The following is a 26,634-nucleotide window of genomic DNA, read 5'->3' on the forward strand; positions in this document are numbered from 1 at the left end:
CATTCTTTTCTATATATGGTATTAATATACACAAACTGAATAACAAAAATTGTAAATATTATTTTTTTTCAATTTTATTTCAACTGAAAATAACTATTAAATTTTTATAAATTGGCTCGGGACACAGGTTTTTGCTAAACCTTTGACATTGAAAATATTTTTTAAGTTATTTTCAGATAATTAATTATTTTTTTTTTTATAATATAGTTACGTAGAATCGATAATAATTTATAAAAATGCAGATATTTTTCTATTTTCTTTTTGAAGAAACAAAATATAAAATAGTAAAGTCTGGGGACACCAATTGGTCATGTTTTTTAAGAACGACCCATATATTTTACAGATGCACCTGGCGGTACAGGAAAAACCTTCGTGATATCTCTTATTTTGGAAAAAATAAGATCTCAAGGTTAGATTGCCTTGGCACTTTCATCATCGGGAATCGTTGCTACGTTGTTGGATGGCGGACGAACTGCACACTCTGCTCTAAAGCTCCCACTGAATATGCAAATGCATGAAAACCCAACCTGCAACATTTCCAAGACCTGTGGGGTGGCAAAAGTTCTACAGCAATGCAAAATAATCCTTTGGGATGAATGCACGATGGCGCATAAAAAGTCGTTGGAAGCCTTTAACCGAACATCAAAAGATCTCCGAGGAAATGACAATCTCTTTGGTGGTGCATTAGTGCTGCTGGCCGATGATTTTCGGCAGACAGTTCCCGTCATCCCAAGAGCAACGGCTACTGATGAAATTAACGCGTGTCTAAAATCTTCTGATTTGTGGCAGTATACCAAAACGCTAAAGCTAACGTTAAACATACGCATTCAGTTGCAAAACGATCAAACCGCTAATGTGTTTTCGAAGCAATTAATGGACATTGGAAACGTGAAAATCGCTGTAAATATTGCAACCGGACTAACCACTTTGCCCGTAGATTTTTGCAGGCACTCGCTCTCGCGTTGGTAAACCATCATCGTTATTTATATATACAGTGAACGGACAAACAAAAATCGTGGTTTATCATCAGCATTGCAGTGAGCATCATTTTTTACAGTAGAAAACTAAATGTATCCTTTACTGGCCGTCTCCACAGGATAAAATTTATTGCTGCCCAGCTGTCATTTTGGTCGCTAGATATAATTTATATCAGTGGCAATATTTGTGTGGGCTTTTTATATCTTGATATAAGCATTTGTAAGATAGCTTCGAAAACATATTTTTGCCGGATTTAATCGCTTAAAAAATTTAGAAAATAGTCTATTTTACATCCAAATACATAATTACAAATATTTTAACAGGAAATAGCTCAATTTTTGCTTTTATATTAAAATAATAATGATGTTGCAGCCACGAAGTCTTCGTGCAAATGAAAATGTATCTGTCAAACTACCAAATTGCCGGCAATAGATGGCAAGATGTAAGCTCTGATATATATTGGTCTCGAAGAGCAATGAGCGGTCTCCATTGGCAAATTATATTCTGACATATGTATCAAGACTTTATCCTGTGGAGACGGGCAGTTAATGAATTCAAATGTTTTGAACTATAATCGTCGTAATGAAAATTCTCGCTTTTAATTTGTATGTATACGTATTTACATTGAAAGTCCATGCTTGATGCACGCATAATGCGATTTCGTATGTTCACCAATATGAGATAATTTGTAGGGATGTAAAAGTCCATTTATTAATTAACAAAACACCTTGCAGGATGCCCGCAATTTAATTCATTTTATTTACGCTGTGACTTATCAAGCAAACCTACAAGCATCATTTAGTTAATTTAAGTTCATTATCACTTCAAAATCTCCACTAAACTATAGCTGGTTGAAATAAATGACTTCATTTTTAAATATATGCAATATGTACCATTCTTTATGGTTTTACATATACCCTATTAACCACTGGATAAGTAAATTACGTCATTCCAAGCTATTATTGTAAAATTTAATAAACCCAATATTTATTTTTTAAGTCTGAGCAGGTATTTATGTACATAAATGTATACCAGGGATGTTGCGAATGTGGAATTTTAGACATCCGCGGATGCGAATGCGGATGCGAATATCTAACAGCTCACATTTTAAGAAACAATTAGAATCTAGCATAATGGCGAGATCGTTGTTTAAACAGCGCGTATAAGCCAAACCAGATGTCAGGATTTTCTAAAGCTTTTTAAAAAGAATTCTTCATTCTCATTCCTTTGGCTGTTTCAGAAATTGGGGAATCTGTAACTTCATCAGCGTTTTTCGATTTTATTTTTTGTAATTAATTTTTAATACTTTCTTCTGCGACTGGTTTGAACACTTTGTGTTTATAGCGAACTAAATAGGTGGATATGAAAAATAAAATATTATTTTCCAGGATTAAAAATTTTGAACAAAATTCTGTTTTCAAGGTCGTGGCTGTCAGCCGAATAGGGCCAAAATATTGTTATTTTTTTAAAAAGCACCCGGTTTTTTTTGTAAGCATTCGAATCTCAGATAATTATGTAATTCTTATCTTATTAAAGGTCGGACCTATAATTTTTTAATTATTTGAGCATCGTTTCTTTTTACGTTTATCATTTCTGCTGGAAATCCCAATTGAAGGAGCTTACTCTTTGACTTTAAATAGCAAAGAAGGAACACTTTTACCACAAAAGTTTTTAGCCAAGGATCCAATGTATATAACGAAAAAAATATTGCCCTACAAGTAAACAAAATTACTGTTCTTTAAATTTTTGCTGAAAATAAATTCCCCAAAGAGCCCCATTTGAATTATTGAAACAAATATATGTATCATCAAAAGCATATATGTAATACTCCTATATTGGCAGTAAGAGCTAGTACCGTCCGAAAACACTACAGTACAGATATATCAATAAACACGTACGAAAGAAAAGGAACACATACGTTTATAAAAAAACATGTACACAACACATATGGGTGTTTCCATAAACCGGTACGCGACATTCGTACGCTTATAGAGTAACGTAAATCTATCAAAAATAGAAGTTACTGAAAAAAAAAAGATTATGTTGCAACCAAAGGGTACTATGTTTGAGAAAAAAATAAGCAGCCTCGAAACTTTGGTGTGGAAAATATTCGTTCAAAACCAGGTGATCATGATGCGAATCATGAGAGTTTTTCTTTTCTTTAAAAATTCCTGAACTAAGCTAAATAATGTACCTTTACAATCCTTCCATTTTTTGATAGAAATTATCTCTGGTTAGTTTTTATTAAAAAAAATTATAATAACGTACGCGACATAACGTACGCGACAGATTGTTCCCCCATACAATATTTTTACTAATAACACATACTAAATTAAATTTTTTCAGTTCTTCTTTCCACCGTTTCGCGTTTTCAAAACCTTTTTCCGCCATCTGAATACGAAATTTAAAGTTATAAAGCCGTTTTAATTCATTTGCTTGCATTTTCGGTTTACATTTTCATGGAAACACGCATATATGCGAAAGTCTGAGAATCATGGGAGTTTTTCTTTTCTTTAAATGTTCTTAAACTAAGCTAAATAATGTACCTTTACAATCCTTTCATATTTTGAGAGAAATTATCTCTGGCTAGTTTTATATTAAAAAAAAAAACAATAACGTACGCGACAATTTTTCTCGTAAGTAATAAAATGTATTTATTGAGAACTCTTCTCGCCACAGTTTCATTGTTTTACAACTATTCTAAATAATTTAAATGGAAAATTTGAAANAAAATTTGCAATTAACATTGGTTTTGATGTATTTGATTGAAACTTTCGTACTTACAATAACGTATGCGACAAACTTTAAAGGGTAATAAAATTTGTTTTACTTCGGTGGGAAAGAAAATTTTACTGTATATCTCTAACTGGAAGAATTCTCGCTTAAGAATTGTAATCTGCATTACCTGCGACTAGGGACACGAATTTCGATACGATACGATACCATATCGATACTTTTGGCATTCGATACCGATATTTTCTACTCGATAGTTTTAAAACGATATTTTTTGGAATCGAGTATCAGAACCCTAGTATCGTATCGAATGTCATAAACACACATTCCAACACTGAGGGAAAAAATTTTAGAATTAAAAAAAAACGTGCTAAATTGAAAAAATACGCATATGAAAGAGCACGAACCCAACTCGTTTTAAATTTGAGTATATACGTTATAAAATATGTGGTTGTGAAGTGCACAGATGCTTTTTCGTAATTAAGAAGAAAAAAAATTTATTTTATGTTCCGTCTGATGGGAATTGAACCCGGACCCTCTTGGCCGCAATTAATTGTATCAAGCGTCTTTGCACACTCAGCTACAGCCATACATGTAAAGGTGTTTTCAAATGTTGAGTTTGAATCAACATCACAGCGCGCGATTAGTGCATTATGTCATACCATGTATGTGTGTATGTGTTGTCACCGCTGTGCATGCTTTGTATACATATACCTTCTTAATTACATATGAAAAAGCATCCGAGACGTGCAAAACGCCATCCGTGTAGTGAAAAATGCTTCATTTTAGTACGGGAGTATTTGAATTGAATATTTCCATTATATGTACGTAGTGTATGTATAATGGAAAATCCATTTGGTTAAGATTTTTCACTTGATTTAAATACGAACATTTTTAAACGGTAATTAATGTTTAAGTCAACACCTCAATCTCTACGTGTTATAATAATAATAAAGTCCGGCGCTTACACAATATGTTAGTGTTTGGCCGCACTTCTCCTCCGATTTGTCGGGGGGGCTTAATGTTGTGGCACAAAGGGGGTGCCTACAGTTTTATGTCGACTATGAACGGCGATTCGGCGATTGTATTTTATGGGAAGCTGTTTTTCATTTTCGAGGGTTGCGCACTTCTAACCACTACACCCCAGCGGCCTATATGCGAAACCTATATTCAGATAAATTTTTTGGATTTTGGTACCGATATTTGGAATATCGAGTCTTGTTATTCCGATTTTAATGGGTACCCGATATTTTTAAAGCGATACTTTAAATGAGTACCATATCGATACTTTCGGTTCGATATCGTGTCCCTACCTGCGACTACCAATATACAAATGATTTAGACAAACAACGTTTTTGCATAACGTACGCGACATTAGAATACTATCAGAAGCAAATTAAAAAATTACCGTTAACCGAGCTCTAACTTCTCCTTTTTCTCATTTTTATAGTTAGTTGTTATTGCAAATTTGATTTTAAGATGTAATTGTAATGTTTCAAATCTCTTAATTTAGTTAATAGGAAAGAGAAAATAGTTCATTTCATTAGAGAAAACTGAGTCGAAGAGACACTCAGTTTTACTCTTCAATTTTTGAGTTTTAAAATTGCAATAAGCTGAAATACTTCTATAATATATAAATTCGAGTATTTTACTCTTATTAATTCGTCTTAAAAACCCTTTTCAGTTGTTTTTATTTATTCAGTCCTGGTTGACATTTTCATGGAAACACCCATATACAAAAACGGCACTCAAGTACACAATACATTGGCAAAAACGGTACTAGACTGTCTCGCTTTGATTTCGGAATGCTTACACATTGAGAAGTTAGCTTACTGCCAATATAGAAGTATTACATATATGATCAAAAGCATATCCCGAAAATTTGGTTAAGAATTACAGTGCACACTTTCTTCTTTTGTGTCTAAATAGTAGTTTTTTTTTTTAAGATAGGTCCAAAAAAATATAATAAAGAAAGAAACCAATGCAGGCATTTAAAGGAGAGAAAAAAAAAATATTGTCAAAAGGACTATGTTCTCTTTGACGTACGGTAAAGTAGAAGTTGGAACTTGTATGACTGCCCATTGATAGCTCGGTTATATAGCTTAAGAAATAATATGTTTAAAGACATTTTTATCAAAGTTGATAAATATGACATTTGACCAGTTTTGTTACACAAATACTCCCACGACCACAGGCAAAAATATTGACTACAATGTGTAATTTTTTTTGCCCTATATACGTTTTATCGGTGCACAACATTCGCATTCGCAAAAGCTCCGCATTGATTATTGCGAATGCGAAAGCGAATGCGAATGTTAAAATTAATGCGGAAGCTCCGCGGTTGCGAATGCTAATGCGAATATTCGCAACAACCCTGATGTATACATATACTTTTTTTGATACATGCAAGTACTAAAAGTTTCGGCTTTGAAACAAAACAGTATATATATACGTATGTATCTAATGGTTACGCCGTATGTAGGGTATACAAAAAAAACAGTAATTGAGCAAACAACGAACGTGTACAATAACAATATTACTTTCTTGTATGTTTTGTACTTAGTTTTCATTTGCTATATTTGGTGTTGTTCTTCATCCAGAATTTCATGTTTATTTCACCAACGATGTTATATTATATAAATCGATGTACTGAAAAAGTGCGCAAACATGCCGCAACTTTTTTTTTACAAAATGACACTATAACATACAAGGTATATGGGTGTTTCCATCGGAAGGTCCACCACAAAAAAAAATAAAAGTCTTATATCTAACGTGCTTACGGGCCGATTTGTCTGCTTTTTAAAATATATACTGGTTATGCAAGTAGAATCATGTTTGCGTAAAATGGTCTACCTAGGTGGCGCCAAGGTCGAGATATTTCGAAAAACCGTATTTATCATCCGATTTGGTTCGAATTTGGCGTATGTAGTTGAAACATAATCAATCATAGATTTTCAATAAATTGACCCTGATAAATTGGCGCTGAAGTCAAAATATAAAGTATTTTCGACATAAAATACATGTTTTATTTGCGTTAAAAAATCATTTAAAAGCGATATTAACAAAAATATAACGATGGAAGTTTACGTCACGTGACGCCATTAAATTAATTAGCTAATTATGTGCTATACAATGGCCCAAAAAAGTTAAAGAAAACAAATGATATTCCTTTTTTGTATCACATTGAAACGTACGACTGTCACGTATGCGACGTATGGAAATACCCATATGTAAGTGACTACACTTTTGCTTGATCGCACCTACTTCTCAACTATATGCCAAAAACCTCTTATTTTTACGCTTACGATAAAAAATAAAATAAAATAAAAAACTTACAACCATAGTAAAAGAAAACTAAAATCACTTTGTATTGCCTTAATACCTGGACAATAAGGTTCCATTGCCGGTTATGATATATCTTTAAAGAAAACTCAGATATAGCTTGGAAATTTGAAATATTAAATCACGTTTTTCACTTTGTGCACACACAAAGGAAATGTGACGAATTTGGAGTGTATTGCAAGAATACGGTAAATTTTTGGGAAAATATTTGATTACATGGTGATGTAGAATTTTATCTACTTTCATTTGAAATTCATTTTTTGAATTAATACGCAATATCGACATCAATTACCCCACTGTGCGTCGGAGGTGAAGCGGTTTCTAGTGTTCCCGACTTCACAAAAGAACCTGGCTCGGCACACTTCTTGGCGTCTGCTCCTAATCAGTGGTGATAATAACACTGCGGATACTTGTCTGCTTGATTCTTTGACCGTGTTCGGTTGCGCTGCTGATTACGAGATGGCGTTTGTGCACATCCACGTTGGTTGGTTGGTTGGTTAACTCTTTTTGCAAAGCTTGTATTGTTTGTTTCAATGCAGTAAAATCGTCGTAATATTGACTGCGGTCGACTTTGGACCAATGAAACTGATTAAAAATTTTCCATTTTCATCATCTTGTCCGCTTGTTGCGCACAACGATTCAAATCCCCTTCAGCAATTGGCACGACTGCACGCACACTGTTTGGCAATCGCTCGAGCCAAAAAGCTTTAATGGCATCGTCGTTCAAAGCAGTTCCAGATAAATCATTCATTTGCCGGAGCAATTGAGAAGACTTTTGATCCCCCAGCTCGCACTCCTAGATCAGCCGGCTAAACTTATTTTACTCGGAATCGGTAAAATCTCTGATTAATCGTGTTTTGATTGCCTCGTACTTGTTGCTTACTGCGCGTCTTGTTTACGTTGCACAGTGTGGCACTGTCGAGGTAACCAACAATGTAATCATATTTAGTTTAATCTTGTGTAATATTAGCATTTCGGAATTGCGAATCCATTTGTATGAAATTCAGGTCGGAATCTCGCTTACAAAAAACTGGCGGCTTAATACCAATTCTACAAACATCGCCTACTGCCACCACACCTGTCTGATTTGGCATATTCGTGGTGGGTGAATTATCGCGAGACGTGCTACTTTTTTCGTCCGCTTTTATATTCAAATGAAGAACGCTCAAACGGACTTGGTCCGATGAACGACTTTTTTCGCTAACTTGTTGAAAGTTGATAAGTGTTTTTCAAAAAACACCAGCGTTAGACTTACGACTATATTTCTCGTCCGCGTACACTGAGGGAAAAAATATTAAAATCAAATAGAAACGTAATTGATCTTACTATAAACATCAACGAAAGTACTGTATATTGAATAAATATTCAAATCAATTACGCGCATATTAAAATGACCGCGTTCGTACTGAAAAAGCATCCGTGAAGTGACTAATCAAGACAAAAACTAAAAAAAGAAAAATTTGATTTGCATGTTGCCTGCAGTGGAATTCGAACACGACCATCTCCGGATATCAACAACTTGTGGCAGCATCTTTGCGCACTCAGCTACATCCAGGCATATCACTTTGCTTTCAAATGTTGAATATCCATCAACACTACAGAGAACGTTTAAAACAGAGAAGCAGCAACACGCTACTCGGTGGTATTTTGTAATAGATCAGAAATCGGCTAGAAGCTCACCACGTTAAATTTTTAACATCAATAGCTCTAGAAGCTCACCATTTTTTAACAGCGTGAGCGCAGAGCGGCACAAAATAACAGAATTCGAATAAATAAGCAATTGTGAAATGTTATTTTTGTGCACGTTTATATCTATCAACAAAAATGACTTTTGATAGTTATTTTAATGCCCCTTTCATTGAATTAAATCGAAAACCTTTTTTAATTGTTACAAAAAATTTCTGAATAAATTTTGGGAAAACGTTATTTTCATAAAAATTCCAGTTAATTAATATAAATTTGCGAAAATTTTGTAAACCATATTTTCGTCAACAATTAGTAAATTCTGCATTGAAAAAATTTTAAACACGCTAAAAGGCAAGCGCATAAAAATGTTTGTAAATACATACATATACATACCTATGTAGATGCATTTATATGTATGCACATATGCAAATAAACAAATGCTGCGCGCGGTTAAAATTGTTTCGTTATTTTTTTGTATATGGTTAATGCTTTAATCAAAACCACATAAGTCAAACTTTATACAAAACTTAGAAAAATTCAACAAATTTTCGTCTAAATTTTGAACTTTTTAATCTGAGTTTTTAGAATGATAGATCGGTAGAAAAGCAAGTGCAAGTCTTAAGCGGCTAAAAAATCGCGTAGATTTTTAATGATTTTTTATTGCGGACGGCTTGTACTTTTTACCATATACATAAAAGCGAACTTCTTGTAGAATAAAATGCGCAAGACCGTTTGCAAACAAAATAAAAAAATAAACACTATATTTTATAAATTACACCTGTTATATGCATAAAACCGCAAAACCGTCGGAAAAAAATTCATTAAAAATTAACGCGATTTTTTATCCGCTTAAAACTTTCACTTGTTTCACTAGAATTACATACATATATAACCATCTATCTACGTACCCAAAAGTAGAAAATTTAGATGAAAATTTGTTGAATTTTTCTACGTTCTGTATAAATTTTTAAAGTTTGACTTATGTTTCGATTAAAGCATGAACCATATTTTTATAAAAATATAACAAAAAAATTTTTACTTGAAAAACATTGTAAATATTATACAAAAAAGAACCATGCAATCACTTTTGATTGCCCGTGTATGTACGTGTGTGTGTCTAACAAATTATGGCTTGTTATCAAAATACCGATATTAACTAACAAACTTAATATTATATAGTACAAATGTTTTTGTAAAATTAATTTCATTAAAATTATTTCTGCAATCAAATTTTCTATTCATGCAAAAAGCCAAACGCATAAATTTGTACGTACATATATACACATGCCTTTGTAAATATGTAGATATGTAATGTATGTATGTAACATATATATGTACATACAAATGTGCGATTGGTCGGCTTTCGTCTTCCCCTCGCCGCTCCCATCAACACACAAATTATTCAATTTCTGCGAATCGGCACCAGATTGGCACGTGCGCGAAACCATTAACCCCATGTTTGCGAAATATTTAGATTTTCGCATAAGTTTGCATTTAATAAAGCAATACTCGTACATTTTGTATGGTGAATAATATTAATTAATTTAAAATTCTGCATGTAACCATGTTCTCGACGATACATGTAACTTTCATAAAGATTAAACATAAAAATTGTGCTTCATTAACAGTTGCAACCAGCTGAAACCAAAAAAACTATGTCCCCTAAATGGGTTAAAGACCAACTGGAATTGACATTTTTTACACGCATACATGCATACATTCATATACACATGTACAGTGGAGTAGCACTAGGTTGAACATGGCATTGCTTGTACTATGATGTGTTTGAATCTTTTATGGTACTGAAGATTTGCTTAGGGATGAAAAATATTAAAAATCGTTCGTGCATATATGTAAATATATTTTTATAAACGCTTGGAAGTATAGAAATTTTTAATATTAAAAAATAAATAAAATATTTTTTTTGTATATATATAAATTTTGTTCAAGGCACATTGACCCACCTGTACAAAAATTGTGGCGCGGCATGGACAAAAATTTTACAATTTCGGACCGAAAAATATGAAAACGAGCTAAGTTGCCACGTTACATCTGTGAACTTCCGATAAAACCACATATGTTTGTGATTTTACAAGTTTTGATTTTATTAAAAAAAAATTAATGTATTTTGCTGCAGAAAACATACACTTTTATTTAATGTTTATTAAAATGACACTTTAAAATACTAGTTAATGATTGAAATATTGGTATGGAACAGAGAAATAGAGTGTTTTGTCAAAAATTACCAAAAATTGCCAAGATTCGAGATAACTTATTTTACTGGATATAGAGAAATAATTGCCAATTTTCACTTGGCTGGCCGAGATTCTTCATTTTAAGATTTTAGAATTTTTGTGTCGGATTGACAAAGTTGCGCTTGTTGGTGATGAATTTGCGGGGAGATGTGCTGGCGGTTGTTTTTATGAATGAATTTACTTGGCCTTGAGAAATATGCGCATGCGTTTATGAATGAAATAGTTATTGTTGTATTAGAGTATACGTGTAATTATGTGCACATATATATATATATGTATGCTGCCGTGATTTGTACATATGTACATTTATATGCATGTTTGTAGTTTTTTTGGCAGTAATATGTACATACATATATATGCATGCAAAAACGTTATCAATTAATGGAGCATGTACATACGTATGCGTAGAAAATGCATTTTCATTTGACTCCAAAACTATTGGGGCATATTAGTAGACGAAATAAAGTCGACTCTTAAGTTAAAGTTTGTCAGCCCCAAATAAGAAGAAAGTTAGTATGTATGTACATACATATATGTAATATTATGTGCATGTGCAAGAACGTTATCAATAAATGATTTTGGAGTATGTGTATTGGGTACATGTGTACATATGTAAGTATGTACATACATATATACATTCAGATGCGATCAACTAATTAGCAACGAAATTCAATATGATATTGTTTGCAAATTATGTTTATTTATTTTTAATGATTTTAATTTAAAATATAATTCAATCTGTAACAAGAACCACAATAATACAAGTTTAAAAGCTTGCACAAATTGCAAAAAACCGAATCAAACTTCAAGAAATGGTCATCCAAATTTTTAATTAGAATACATATTTAAAAAAATTTCGGGTATGCAGTATTGTAGTCCATTCAATTATAGTATAAGAAAGTGCAAGTTTCAAGTTGTTAAAAATTACCATTGATTTTATAGATTTTTTTTTTTGTGGGGGTGTTGCTGTTTTTTTTTTTCATACAAAAAAAATTGTGATTATGTGTTATATGGAAGAAAATGCGAACACCCTCCACAAAAAAAATTCTAAAAATTCAACGGTAATTTTTAATGACTAGAAACTTGCACTTTAGTGTACTTCATTGAATGGGCTGCAAAGCTGCATACCCGAAAATTTTCTAAATTTCAAAATAAAAAAATTGAAATCTTGATAACAATTTTTTTTGAAGTTTGATTAATTTTTATGCAATTTGTGCAAGCTTTTAAACTTTTATTATTGTGGTTTCTGTTATAGATTGAATAATGTTTTAAAGGAAATTATTAAAAACAAATAAATAAACATAATTTGCAAACAATATCATTTTGAATTTCGTTGCTAATTAGTTGATCGCATCTGTGTGTACTAAAATGCCTAATAGGAAGTTAGTTGCAGCTTTTTCACAGATACCTATTCCACTGAAAATGATGTGAAAAAGCTGTAACTAACTTTAGTGTCAACTTTATTTTGACCATGAATAAGCCCCATTATTTACATGTAATACGAGTATTCCAGTGAAAAATCATCATTCAACACATTGGTCCGTATGCATAAAAACTAAGCAATTGCTTTTACTTAAAATTTCATAACTTTCACTTAAATTTATTTGAACAAATCGAGTAAAAGGTCTGAGATTTTAAGAAAAAGTATTTGCTTAGGTTATATGCATATGGCATATTTTCTCGAAATAACTGTTCATAAAACTCAAACATAACTTTTCGAGAAAAACCACTTTGCTAACAAGTGCAATTGCTGCTTTTGTACGTTTTTGTCAATGTGTCCACCTTTAAAGTGAGTTTGGGAAAAAACTAAGGCACCTAGAAAACTGGGGTTTGTTGCATTGAAAATAGCGCAGCAACTACAATAAGAATCGTTAAAAAAAAACCATTTTTGCGACCCAAATGCCGACGGCAAATCACCAATGAGTTTGCATATTTGCATAGCTTTCACATATTTATTAGATAACAATTCTACGTTTTGGAGTTAAAGCATTCCCTGGCATATGTTTTAGTAAATTAATTTTCATTAATTTAACCAAGAATTTTAATCTTTTTTTTATTAAATCAATGCCGCGAAAAAGAAAATCCAAACCAAAATACTTAACATTGATACAAATTAACAAAATTGTATCTCCGCTCAGCTCTGTTAACTTGCCGCTCAGATCTGTTAATTTTCCGCTCTCAATTTTCGATTCGAGTGGTGAGCTTCCAGAGCGATTTTGGTAGTGTTTGACAATTCACACGGCTATTCGTAATTGCTGCTTCTCTGTTTTAAACGTTCTCTGAACACTACAGCATGCGATTTGTACTATGTATGTATGTGTGTATGTTGTCACGCTCCCAGAGCGGCGCTCTGCATGCTTGGGTGCGTATGTACACTCACATATACATACTCAGATGTGAACCAAGAATGATAGAATACAAGATTGCGCCGATCAGAGAGGATTTTTGAGAATAACTTTTGTGTGACGTCCCACTGGTGCAATTGCGAGAGAGAAATGCCAAAACGTGAGCAAGAATGGAAGAAGAAGAAAAAATGTTGCAAGGAAAACGTAAACAAGTTGCACCAGTGTGACGTCATGCAAACCACGATTCTGTCAAATTCGTTAAGAGAGGAATAGCGGTCCGAGATCGGCGCACAAGTTGCACCAGTGTGACGTCATGCAAACCACGATTCTGTCAATTTCGTTAAGAGAGGAATAGCGGTCCGAGATCGGCGCAACCTTTGTATTCTCTCAATCGTGGATGTGAATAGTTAAATACCCACCAGACAATTTTTGTTGCCGGACATAAGAAAACTTGTCGCCCTAAGCAACAAATTTATTGCCGGCAATATCGCCATCGTATCGATTTCTTATTACCAGTCGCTCTAAAACGTCCGCCACAGGCAACTCGCCTGGGCGAGTCGTTTTCTTATTACCTGAATGAGTCGTTTTATTATTGCTACAAGCGATATTTAAATAATAATTTCTTGCAACAATTTTATTATTTCTCAATGTTTCATTTGTTTTTGAACTCAAACTTATAATTTGTAAACGAAATTAACTATTTTCGTCGCTATGGAGCTTCCTAATTTTTCAACCCTTTCTTGGGCATAAATTATATGTTTTTGAAGAATCCTGTTGACGCGGAGTTCATCAGTCTGGGAATTTTTGAAAACATATTCCTAAAATGACATAAAAGAAATAATGCTTCCGATTTCTCCCTACGGCAATAAATCGGCGAGTCGCCAATTTGTTGCCATGGACGATTGTCGCCTATTTCTCATGTTTTGCATGGTGGGTACGTGCTGTAATAATTTTTGTTTGTAAAATTTATTAGGAAAAAGTTGTCAGGGATCTTGCGTAGGTAATTAACCTAAAAATAATTAAATAATAGCAAAAGTTCATATTATTCAACTACAAGCATTGCAGTTCACCACTTAGAGACCAGCTTTGCGCTGTTCACCTAAAGCACCGCATCTACAAAACAAAGTACAGTTCAAGTGACCAGTTTTGCACTGTTCGCCTTGTTCCATACAACAACACTACCTGAAATCTTTGCTATAGCCCAAGTGACCAGCTTTGCGCTGTCGCCTTGTACTTGTAACAAAGAATACTACACTACAACATACAATGTACAGACCTCTCGAGTGCGCAGCTCACGACAAAGTAANCAAGCATTGCAGCTCACCACTTAGAGACCAGCTTTGCGCTGTTCACCTAAAGCACCGCATCTACAAAACAAAGTACAGTTCAAGTGACCAGTTTTGCACTGTTCGCCTTGTTCCATACAACAACACTACCTGAAATCTTTGCTATAGCCCAAGTGACCAGCTTTGCGCTGTCGCCTTGTACTTGTAACAAAGAATACTACACTACAACATACAATGTACAGACCTCTCGAGTGCGCAGCTCACGACAAAGTAAGTATAGCACTCTGAGGATCGCGCTTTTATAGGCTGACATTCCCGCTCGAATGACAGCTTTAACAATAGAAAAGCTATGTGGTGAAGTGCTTACATGAAGAGCTTATAAAATGATACAAGATTTACAAACAGTGTGACCAGATAACACAAATCTTCTCTTACAAATATAATGTTGCCATACATACAAAACACTTAATCTAACGTAATTCTGCTACATCCTCCCCCTTGATGTTTGGTGAGCGGAGCCATCGAACGTCATCAACAGATTTAGGATTTCCTGGGTCTTCCTCTCTTTCGGATAGGTTGTACTGGGAGTGAATCTTTGTTCGTGCTGCTACCTTTGTATAGCGTCAAAGCGGATGCGTGATAAGCTCCTAGTGGTACATCTGGCTCGGATTTGTTCGCAACTTCGAAGGTCGAAGAGCCTATTTTTGGGACAACCACATATGGTCCGTCACGTTTTGGTACAAATTTGGAAGTGATGCCTTTAGCCGCCTGACTCAGTACGTGTGTGGTCACCAGGACTTCAGCTCCTACTTCAATATCATCTTGGCATCTTCGGCGCTTATCAACGTATGCTTTGTTGCGATCTTGCATCATTTGCTCGACTTCTTTTGCGTTCCGGAAGGTGTCTACCAGATTCTTTAGATGTGGTAATCTGAGGAATGAAGTTCTCGCTTTCTGTTACTGCTCTAACATCGTGCTTTACGTCACCAAAAGTTCGTAGTTCTCTTCCAAAAGTGAGGAACGCTGCGGAGTAACCAGTCGTCTGGCATTTAGTAGTGTTCATTGCGAAGCGTATAGAGGCTAAGTTAGTGTTCCAAGTTTTATGTTGATTTTGGACAAGTATTCCCAACTGAGCTTTGAGGTCTCTGTTCTTGCGTTCCACGGGGTTGGCTTCGGGGTGATACACGGGTGTAAACAGTTGTTGGATGCCCATACTGTACGCTATTTTCTGCATGACTGATGAGACAAATTGTACGCCATTGTCAGATTTAAGACGTCTTGGCACGCCACATCGGAGGAAAACTTCATCGATAAGGGTTTTTGCACAAGTTTCCGCTGTTGCTTCCTTCAGAGGGAATAGTTCAACCCATCTAGTGGCTACGTCTTCAATTATGAATATCCACTGAAATCCATCATCGGTTCTGGGTAAGGGACCGAAAAGGTCGACAGCTACAACTTCGAACCTTTTTTTGCTACTCGTTGTTTGAAGTAAACCCATCGGCTTCAAATTCGTGGCTTTATAGCGTTGACATTGGATACATGACCTTACGTGCTTGGTTATTTCGGCTCGCATTCCTGGCCAGAAATAACGTCTTCCGATATGGTCTATGGTTTTTTCGGCACCATAATGGCCTGCAGTACTTTCGTCGTGGTAAAGTCTCAAGATATTTGCGCGCTCATGAGTCGGTATCACAAGTTGTGCTTCTTCAGCATCATCGTTGGAGTAGCGATACAACACTCCATCGTTGAGGAGATATTCGCGATTGAACCATAAGGCGATATGTTCATCGTTTTGCTCTAATGAAGTTACAATCTTCGCTAGGTACTCATCTTTGAGTGGTTCCCCTCGTAGTTCGCTTGATTTCCTTCGCGGTAGGTCTGCATAGAAAGCACATATACAGTTGAAGGATTGGTGGTCCTCTGCAACACACGGCGGTCTCGATAGCATGTCCCTGGGGTGTAGTCTATCTGAAAATTGTATGGTTGTATCTATAACGCCCATCTAGCAAGGCGACCGGTTGGTGTTTTCATGCTCAACAGCCATTTCAATGGTTGGTGCAAGAGCTTCGCGTTCTGTCGTGGAATAATTCCTTTCAGCTGATGTTAGCAAACGACTAGCATACTCTATGGGGTGTTCCTTTTCTTTCTCCCCCTGGAGTAGAGCAGCTCCTAATGCATAAGCGCTCGCATCGGTTTTAATAGTGAAGGGAGCATTGTCTTCCACTTGCCTTAAAACAGGAGGGTTGACAAGCAATTGCTTTAACTTGTTAAACGCTTATATTTGTGGTGCGCGCCATTGCCATTCAACATTCTTTTTCGTGAGGTCTGTAAGCGGTTTTACAACTTCTGCATAGTGATCTATAAAACGGCGATACCAGGAACATGTTTGCACGAAAGAGACCAAGTCCTTTATATAACGAGGCTCCTTTCTTAAAGTGATTGCAGAAGTTTTATCCGGATCGACTTTGATGCCGTCTGTTGTAAGCACATGACCGAGATAGTTTACCTGGGCGCAACAAAAACGACACTTAGCAAGGTTTACACGCAGTTTAAACTTTTCCAGTGTCTCAAAGACAGTATGCAAATCTTTCAGATGATCTGCAAACGAGGGCGAACAAATAATTATATCATCAAGATACGCAAGTATTTGTACATTCGAAACCGTAGTCTTGAAACGATCTATTAGGCGTTTCGAAGTCCGAAAGGCATTCTCTTGAATCTATATGTGCCAAACGGTGTTATGAGATACGTTTTGTCCCTATCTTTTTCTGCAACCGCTATTTGGAAGTATCCGCATTGTAGATCTAATGTCGTCATAAACTTTGTACTTTTGGCAGAGTGTAATAGGTCGTCGATACGGGGTAACGGGTACGATCCGGCTTGGTTATCGAGTTTATCTTCCGATAATCGACACAAACGCGCGTGCCTCCGTCTTTCTTAGGCACCATCACCACTGGTGATGACCATGGCGAATCAGCTTCCTCAATGATATCGTTCTCAAGCATCTTCATTATCTCACCCTTGAGTTCTCGCAGCTTCGGGAAAGACAAACGGTACGGTGGTAACGAAATTGGTGCATGATCTCCAGTGTCAATGAAGTGTTGCGCATTTGGTGTTGGCTCACATGATGTCCCAAACACGTCCGAATGCATTTGCAAAACTTTATCGAGTTGCATCTTCTCAGGTATTTTAAGCTCTGTACTTTCCGTTTCCTTAATAAACTGGAAATCGATTGAAAACAAATCTATCGACTTGTAGTTGTAAACAACACCTTTAAATAAACCAGAATCTCTGCATCGTTCAGGTGTGACCATTTCTGGAGGGATAGCGTGGCGAAATATGTCTTGGATAGTGTGCGGAGAGTAATCATTTGGTACGTCCGGTCCATAATACTCAAAGTCGGACATATACACTTTCGATGTGTCGATCTCTTGCTTCCTCCTCCGGTTTGCGCATTTGGTGTGTCGTACATACTTTGACTCTTTCTACAAGATTTAACTCTACTGGCAGCGGGTCAGCAAAATCGAAATGGGTAGTTGGATTTGTTTCAAAATACCAGTAACGCAGGCCCATGTTCATGACAATTCCAGCTTGTTCCATGAAATCAGCGCCTATCAGAGTTCGGTTACCAGTAGCTTTCGGTAAAATAATAAATTGGATGTTTAAACATCGCCCACCGATAACAATTTTGCAGAGAGTAGAAAGGCAAGTCTGCAGCGACGAGCTGCCGTCGGCGAGTGTAACACCACACTTTACATTTTCATATACGTAACCCTTGGAGTCCATGATACGCTTCAAATTTGTGCTAGCCACACTCGTTCGAGCTCCCGAATCGAAATACGCTTGGCCAGGTACTCCGAAAAGTTGCACACTTGCAATCGGAATGTCCCGACCGATAGAAGTGGACAAGGAATTGAAATGGACTACATCAGACGTTGTTGTTGGTTTTTGTCTACAATTAAGGCAGTTGGCACGCGTCACCCCTGGAGCATTACATCCGTAGCAAGCAAACTTCGGTTTCAGAGCTACTGCTTGTGCTATATTCGCAACGTGTGCTTCTTTGGCCTCTTCGTTTTTCTTTTTGAAATATACATCCATGCTATGACCTTTCTTACGACAGTACCCGCAGCGCGCTTGGGCACTTACACTACTATGCTGACCATCATTTGCAGCATTCTGCTTGCGTTCTTGCCAAAACAGCTCGGCTTCACGAGCTTCGTTTAGCAGCTCTTCAAAATTAGAGATCTTCGGACGGTTCACCCTATCTCGGATTTGCACATGCAACAACCCAAACAAAATGTCTATTTGGTCAGCTTCGGCTGGCACATTAGTTAATTGGGAGAAATGTGCGGGTTTCTTCCTAATAAAAGTGTCCGTCGACTCATTTTTTTGCTGTTTATTCTCAAAAATTTCAACATATATGCGCCAAGATGGCCTTGGAGGGGAAAATGCTTCACGTAGCATGCATACAATATCATCAAAAGTTTTGGCTTTTGATTTTACCCCGCGCCACCATTCTTCTGCATCACCCTCAAGGATCATAGGCATACCGCTAATCGCATCTGCATCGTTTATTTTCTCTACTGACTTAAATGTAGAAATTGCAGCAGTGAATTCCTCTACTTTTGTGCAACTACGCTCGCCACTAAAACGAGCAGAACAATTACTGAACGAGCCAGGTCGTGAGTTGGAGTTATTGACGGCTTGCAAAAGCCTCTCAAACTGTTCATTCGTTAAAGTCGTCATGTTATTAGAATGATTTTTTGCAATACGTTCGCTTCGGCGAATCGGAGTGGGAGAGTCACTCGAGAGGTTGGCCACGATTTTACGCGACAATGTTAAATCGTTTGCCACTCAAAATTTGGCAACGCAGTTGGGCGCCAATGTAATAATTTGTGTTTGTAAAATTTATTAGGAAAAAGTTGTCAGGGATCTTGCGTAGGTAATTAACCTAAAAATAATTAAATAATAGCAAAAGTTCATATTATTCAACTATAAGCATTGCAGTTCACCACTTAGAGACCAGCTTTGCGCTGTTCACCTAAAACACCGCATCTACAAAACAAAGTACAGTTCAAGTGACCAGTTTTGCACTGTTCGCCTTGTTCCATACAACAACACTACCTGAAATCTTTGCTATAGCCCAAGTGACCAGCTTTGCGCTGTCGCCTTGTACTTGTAACAAAGAATACTACACTACAACATACAATGTACATACCTCTCGAGTGCGCAGCTCACGACAAAGTAAGTATAGCACTCTGAGGATCGCGCTTTTATAGGCTGACATTCCCGCTGGAATGACAGCTTTAACAATAGAAAACCTATGTGTTGCCAACTTTTGAATTTCAAAAAGCACCAAACCTTGGAAAAAAGAGCGTTTTACCGTACTAAAAGCACTAAATTTTTTTTTAATCAAAGGATTCTATTTTTTCATAACAGTTTGTGGTAAACAAAAGGAAAAAAATAAACACTATTTACATGTATAAATAAATACCAGAGAGCTGCATGGATACACTCAAATTACATTTTAAGTCACTCGCTTTCTTTTCACATCTGCACACACTCGCACTAATTTATTTCCAAACATAACGTGCGATATCATTGAAAAAACATTGTCGGTTGAGTGAGTAATTCACACTATCAAGAGCTCGATTCAAAGAACAAGTTCTTGATTTGAAAAACAAGTGCATGGCATAATGAAAGTATCAAAGAAAAAACATTTGTAAAGACAATTTTTGTTAATTTTATTGGTTTCCTAACTGCATATTATAATGCAAAAATATCAACTGATTAAGGGCATCATCATTTGACAAAAGGTGGCATCTTTTGTCAGAAATAACATTTCCAGCAGAAGAAAAAACTCTTTCTGACGATGCGCTAGTTGAAGGAGTGGCTATTACTCTACGACTGAGTTTATGCAGCAGCGGCATTTTGCATTTGTGTACCTCCCACCAATTAATTATATCGAAGTCCGTATGAAAATATACCTCAATATTTTCATATCGCCGCAGCTCTGCAGTAGCTTTATATGTTCTGCTCACAAAGGTAGGTTGTTTAAGAAGACCTGAAAACAGCTCAAGTTGTCTGAAGGTAACAAAGGTGTATCCGCAATTTGTGGTTCCGTTGTACTGTCAGAATTCTCAGTTAACGTTCTTTGTAAACATTTCTCTTTTGTGTACCTTTGCTCAGATTCGGTAAAGTTCTTGAGCTCCTTTGCTGGCGGGTATAAAAAAAGCACAATCTGTTAGTTTTCAACAGCAACTGTTTTTAAATAATAAAGCAACTTATTTTTCAAGTCCCTTATAAAGCCGATGTCTTCTGAGGTAACATTGCATTTCTTTTGTAGACTAATTATATAAATGTACGTCAGGTGCATAACTAAATAATTTAGTAAAACTAATATATTTAAAAAAATACTTCATCAATATCCACTTTTTTCAAAATTGTCGTATTCTCTACTAATTGTTTGAGGTCATTGGGTGTCATTCGATGGCTCGACTTGCTTTTCATAACAGCATTTTTCACTCGCTTGCCATATTTGAAATCAAATGAGTACACTGCAGCTAAAAATTGATTTCAAAACTAACTATGAATCTCACTGTTTGTACGGTGTTTCTCACTAACCTTATAGAGTTCACAGCAATGAGTTGATACTGTTTAGATGGAAGTGAGTAAACTCATGCTGTTGTCTGATAAATACCCATTCATGAAGTACTGCACGTTAAAACTGGTACATCTGGAGAAAAAACAATCGAATCGCAACAAACGAAATTAAATTTTAAAGGGGAAGAGTAATACTTAATGATACCCTAAGTAGAAATGAGCGAAAATAATTGTTGTTTTATAATATAACTCCAAATATTGCGAAAAACCGTGTTTTTACACTTAGAGGTTAGGATATCTCAAAATTCTGACATGGTAAAGAAATTCTGCAGCCAGTTTTGGATTCAGCACCGAAAAATCTACAAAAACCGATGCACTCAGGTGGCAAAAAGAGACAAAATTTTTCGAACTGTGTAATCAAGAAAATAAAGAAATAAATACTTAACTTATATGCGTGCTAGCATTTTCAACGCGAATACAATTTTACAAGAACACAAGAACGTGGGTTTGCAATTTCATCTTTTTATTAATCATGGTTTGCATTTTAGTGCATTAAATTTGTAGATTCTTGCAAATTCAGAAATTTTAGTTAAAAAAAGCACTAAAAAGGGCATTAGTCAATAAACCATTTTGTGTATAAAATGATTGCTTACAAACAGTGTGACCAGATAACACAAATCTTCTCTTACAAATATAATGTTGCCATACAAACAAAACACTTAATCTGACGTAATTCTGCTACAGTGCGTAATAAATTTTGTTTGAAAAATTTTTAAATACGAACATTTTTAAACGATAATCAAATATAAAGTATTCATTTTTACTATGCATTATTTCCCTCAGTGTAGATTCGCTTTTTTAAAAATCACGTTCCGTTACAACTGTTCTTTTGAACAAAAACGTATATGGCGAGCTTCGCCAAAAAAATGTTGCAAGCTTATATATGCAGCAAATAAAAGCGAGCAGACTAAATGAATCTTGCTTCGTATCCAAAAAGTCGAAAGGTCACCAAATTGTGGGTGTCGTAATCAGTGAAACACAGGATTTATATTTCACTACTCGAAATATCCACAAAAATGTCTATTCGCTCTAATTATTAAAAAAAAATGTTTGCTTACTAAAAATACGTGTCTACTCTCTGCTGTCTGAAAAAGCCTTCTTTTCTATCTTGCACCTTCTTCTTCTCGACTCCCATTAATTTTCTTCTTCATGACGATGGTGCTACCAGATCGGATTTCGTATGCAATACAAACTTATAACGTAAACTTTGACGAGTTTTCATATAAATACAGACAAACTTAGTTCGCAAGTTTGATTTGTAACCTGATTTGTAAACTGAATTTAGTTTGATTGTTGGCGTTTATCGCCACAAGCCCATGTGTGGCAACATTTATCAAGGTGCACTCCATAAATTGGAGGAGAAGCTCGGCTAAGCATATAGCAAGAAGAATTTCCAATTCTAGTTTTTATAGGCAAATCAAGGATGTCGTTTACTTACGAGCATTACAATAAGCTTTCGTTCCTCATTACATAAATTCAGATGTTTATTTCAAACATTTTAATAGATTTGTGATAAGTATAAAATTTGTAGGGTGTAGCGAAGCGCGCTGGTTTAGTTGGTATATTACGCTTTTTATATGTAAATATTTATTAAGCCCGTAATTCAGAAGTTTATTGCTCAGAAATATTTCCTCATTACGATGTTGACATTATTGCACGATCAATATCCAAGAAAATTGAATCCACATAGTAGCTTGTCTGGGCGACGTATGCGCAGAACTCCATGTTGAAAAACGGACATGTCATCTGCTAAGTTCATATCGAGTGCCATTAGCTTTTCAGCAGCTAAGGGATGCCAAGCGCCGAAAGTGCAAGCCGAGTTCATCTGCATGAAAGAGAAATAAAATATTTAAGTAAAATGAAAGTTCGTAGTAATATATTTTATAAAAACTGTATTTATATATGAAAATTATCCATTAGATAAATTAACGGCCCTTATTAAAATACGATTTCATAATAGCTAAGTCACAAAATAACACTCAGTCAAGATTATTTTTATCTAATGTATGTATATGTATGTGTATATCGTCATCTGAAATGCAAAAAGACGTAACAAACATCGTCGCTGAAATACAAAAAGTCGTAACTAATCAAAAATTCAGTTTTCCATCATGGATTTCATCGAATTACAACTCCAACATCATTTTAAGAAAACAAGTAATCTTTAAGCAAAAAACAAAACCGACTTCAATTCTCATATAAAAATTTAATATTGTCGTTAATTTCTTCAGGATCCAATTATCGGATCTAAACAAACCACCCTTGAGGTACCACCTCTCCGATGAAAAAAGAGTTATCGAAATTGGTTAACGTGGTTAAAATTTATGCGGTAACATACATACAGAAAACAAAACCCCGACAAATTGATAACCTCCTTCTTTTTTTGAAGTCGGTTAAAAATAAAAAGAGTAGTCACGACTTTTTCCATTTCAGTTACGATGTTGTTACGTCAGGTGACGATATGTAGTCTTTAATATCCCAACGAGCAAAAAATCCGGAAATGGATCCGAAATTGAAAGAAAGGTGCATGAAAAGCGGATTCCATTTTCGGATACTTTGACTAAAGGGTGAACACACCAAAACTGCGACACTTAGAAATTACTACCAGAAACAAACTAGAAGGCTTTGAAATTATTTTTTTTTGTATTATATAACTTGGAAGTTTAGATGTTATTAAAATGTTAAAATATTAGTTATTATTTGCTCCATATGCAAGTGATCGGTATTTTCATCGCACACGCGCCATCATGTTCTGCACGACTGCATCATCGACATTACGCGATGCGCACCACTACTTAGTTTTGCACTCTTCAATAATTTTCACTCTTTCACCTGTTTTCTTCAAGATTCCTTTGACAATTGACCAATATTCCCCAATAGGACGAATAGCCCAGAGCATTGGGTGGACTGCAGTCGTGAGGTACAAAATTGATGTTATTTGCATTATACCACGACAATGTGTCCTTGGCATAGTGGCATGTTGCCTTGTCCGCCTAGAACGATGGCCTACTCCTTATCTAGAAGACGCCTTTTGAGGCACTCATTCCGATAAACTTGATCATTCATTGTCCCGGATGGGAAAAAAGGGCTGCTCTTACGGCCGCAGGAACAAATAGCTTGCCAAACCATGTGGTTTTTGGAAATTTGGACTTCATTTTCAGCTTACAACTTTCAGGGGCATCTTGACGACTTGCAGCAGTATAAAAATCTTGACCTGCAATATATTTTGAATTTTTATAGCAGTAGGTTTCGCAGTCCATAACAATGCAGTTGTATTTTTTAATTTAGAATTCATACAACTTCCGAATGCGGGATTTCGCTGTAACATTCTACTTTGCGCCTCGGTCTGGCGCTGTTTGAGCTGTAGAACATCTCAATGAAGCTTTCCGCTTTACCTTTTGTACGAAAAACTGCGATCTCCGTACGGATTTTGCAACATAACGCGACAAAATCTTCGGATCTCGCGAAAACGCACTGAGGACCTTCCGAGCACTGTTTTTATCACTTTGACCATGCTAACCCCCGCTCCCTGGTTTTCTCGTAACTGTCAGGCCTTATTTGTACCGATTAAAACCCTGCAAACTGTCGAATAGTGCACTCTTTAATTTTTTAGCAATTTTACGTGTACTTAAGGCCGGATCATTTATAAACTCGTGCAAAATGGTTTGTCTCGTTTCTAGCTCGGTTGCCATTTTTAACTCAACTAGGAATCAAATTCAAATGAAATTTCTTCTACGTTCAACTAAGGTCATGGTCAACTTATGGTATTTGAATTTCAAAATATTGAATTCGTTTTGGGTAAGTTATAAGCTTCCCAAAGTGTCGCAGTTTTGGTGTGTTCACCCTTTACCCGTTTTCCTACTAAAGTGTGCGGCAGAAACATTCTTCTAGTAAAGTGCCCAGAATGGTTGTGAAACGAATTCTTTTTTGGTTGGTTTTCTGAAATTTTTCATTCTGAACTTCACATATGCCTTTTCACAGTTAATTATATACCTTGTTTATACCTACGCAAGAACCGCATTAACAAAAAACCAATTTGACTCAACACATATTTCTTTCGATTGTTTATACCTGTGTCTTTACAGCGCACTCGCTGAAACCGTATTCAAAAGTATAAAAAATTTGTTGTTTTATTTCGATATTTCTCTAATAATTTATTTGCGCGATTAACCGAAATGAAAGCGAACAATAATTCAAATTTATTTTAATAATAATTCAAATTTAAAGCGGGCTGCATAAAGTAAACCAGTCTATTTTCACTTCGCGTCAAAATCGTGATGTGTTTATACCTGTTTTCTAACCGATGTGAGTAATAAAAAAGCGATTTGAAATCAAATTCGAGTCAACCCACTTTTGAAATTCAGAGCGTATTGAAATTTAGTTTATGCATCCGTTTTGAATCACGGCGAAGTGGATCAAAGCGCTTTATGCGTCGGCATAAACAAGATAATATTCAGCAATGTATTATATTTTTATAAATCCTTTTTAATATGTTCGTCTGCCGGCATACGAACCTGGGACCTCATGAAAGCTTACAAATAGTTGCACGCTCCTCTGCACACTCAGCTACTGTCGAATACGTATATGTACATATGTACATGTTTTCAAATGTTCAGTTTGAACAAATATTTTGAAATTAAGGTATCCACACACCTACGCGATTCTGTCGCAACGAATCCGCACCGTTTTTGATGCTAAAGACGTTACTGCTTCAAAAACGCAAGTACGCACACATCTGTGCGATTTTATCGCAGTAAAAACTGTCAATTTATAGACAAACAAAAAATATTTTTCAACAAAAATAAAATTGTTAACTTTTCTACATCAAATATGTTTTGTTTTCCTTCGTTCAATTTTGTTTTAATATTGTAAAATCCTTCTATTGACCTTTTTCGTTCTCAAAACGCGGCAGTCTGCGATTTCGGCACGACGAAAAGGAGAACTGTACATGTTCGAATAAATCGCTGCAGCAAAATCGTACAAGTGTGTGGTTCCTCATTTAAAGCTATGGTCGGAATTGTTGTAATTTTTGTCGGAACAGATTCGCACCGACAGAATCGCATAGGTGTGTGGATACCTTTATTGTTTTCAAATAACATGATTTTTTTGGAAAGTACAAAGCTTCAGAAGCACGAACAATTTAACAAAATGGCAATACCGCTCAACAAATTTTTTATATATTTGTCACTGGCATTTGTCGTCAAGTGGCAAATCAGACCTTTTTTTTGATTTGCCACAAGAAGACAAATATTTGTCTTTTGTGATAAATGACAATTTAAATTTAGCGTTCACATGATTTGTCTATGCATTTGACAAATTTTAAGCCAAATATAGAAATCGTGTGAT

General features: G+C 35.6%; 2 protein-coding genes across 6 annotated transcripts in view; both read right to left on the minus strand.

Moving 5' to 3' along the window:
* Positions 1-16,627: 16,627 nt before the first annotated feature.
* Positions 16,628-19,371, minus strand: LOC108363347 (uncharacterized). Its single transcript, XM_017616692.1, has 4 exons — positions 18,100-19,371; positions 17,454-17,846; positions 16,926-17,131; positions 16,628-16,853 (listed from the first exon to the last, which is right to left on the minus strand). Exons 1-4 carry the CDS (start codon positions 19,369-19,371, stop codon positions 16,628-16,630), a joined length of 2,097 nt encoding a protein of 698 aa, XP_017472181.1.
* A 3,314-nt stretch (positions 19,372-22,685) lies between these two features.
* Positions 22,686-26,634, minus strand: part of SiaT (beta-galactoside-a-2,6-sialyltransferase) — a 107,210-nt gene continuing 103,261 nt past the window's right edge. For all 5 annotated transcript variants that reach the window (XM_017616776.1, XM_017616784.1, XM_017616792.1 and 2 more), the window contains one exon: positions 22,686-23,113. In XM_017616776.1, the coding sequence (XP_017472265.1) occupies positions 22,949-23,113 (165 nt within the window). In that variant the 3' untranslated portion in view covers positions 22,686-22,948. The remainder of the gene's footprint in view (positions 23,114-26,634) is intronic.

This window comes from Rhagoletis zephyria, unplaced genomic scaffold (genome assembly GCF_001687245.7).
Source record: "Rhagoletis zephyria isolate East Lansing unplaced genomic scaffold, Rhagoletis_zephyria_1.1 Rzeph_scaffold_00027, whole genome shotgun sequence".
NCBI classification, from domain to species: Eukaryota; Metazoa; Arthropoda; class Insecta; order Diptera; family Tephritidae; genus Rhagoletis; species Rhagoletis zephyria.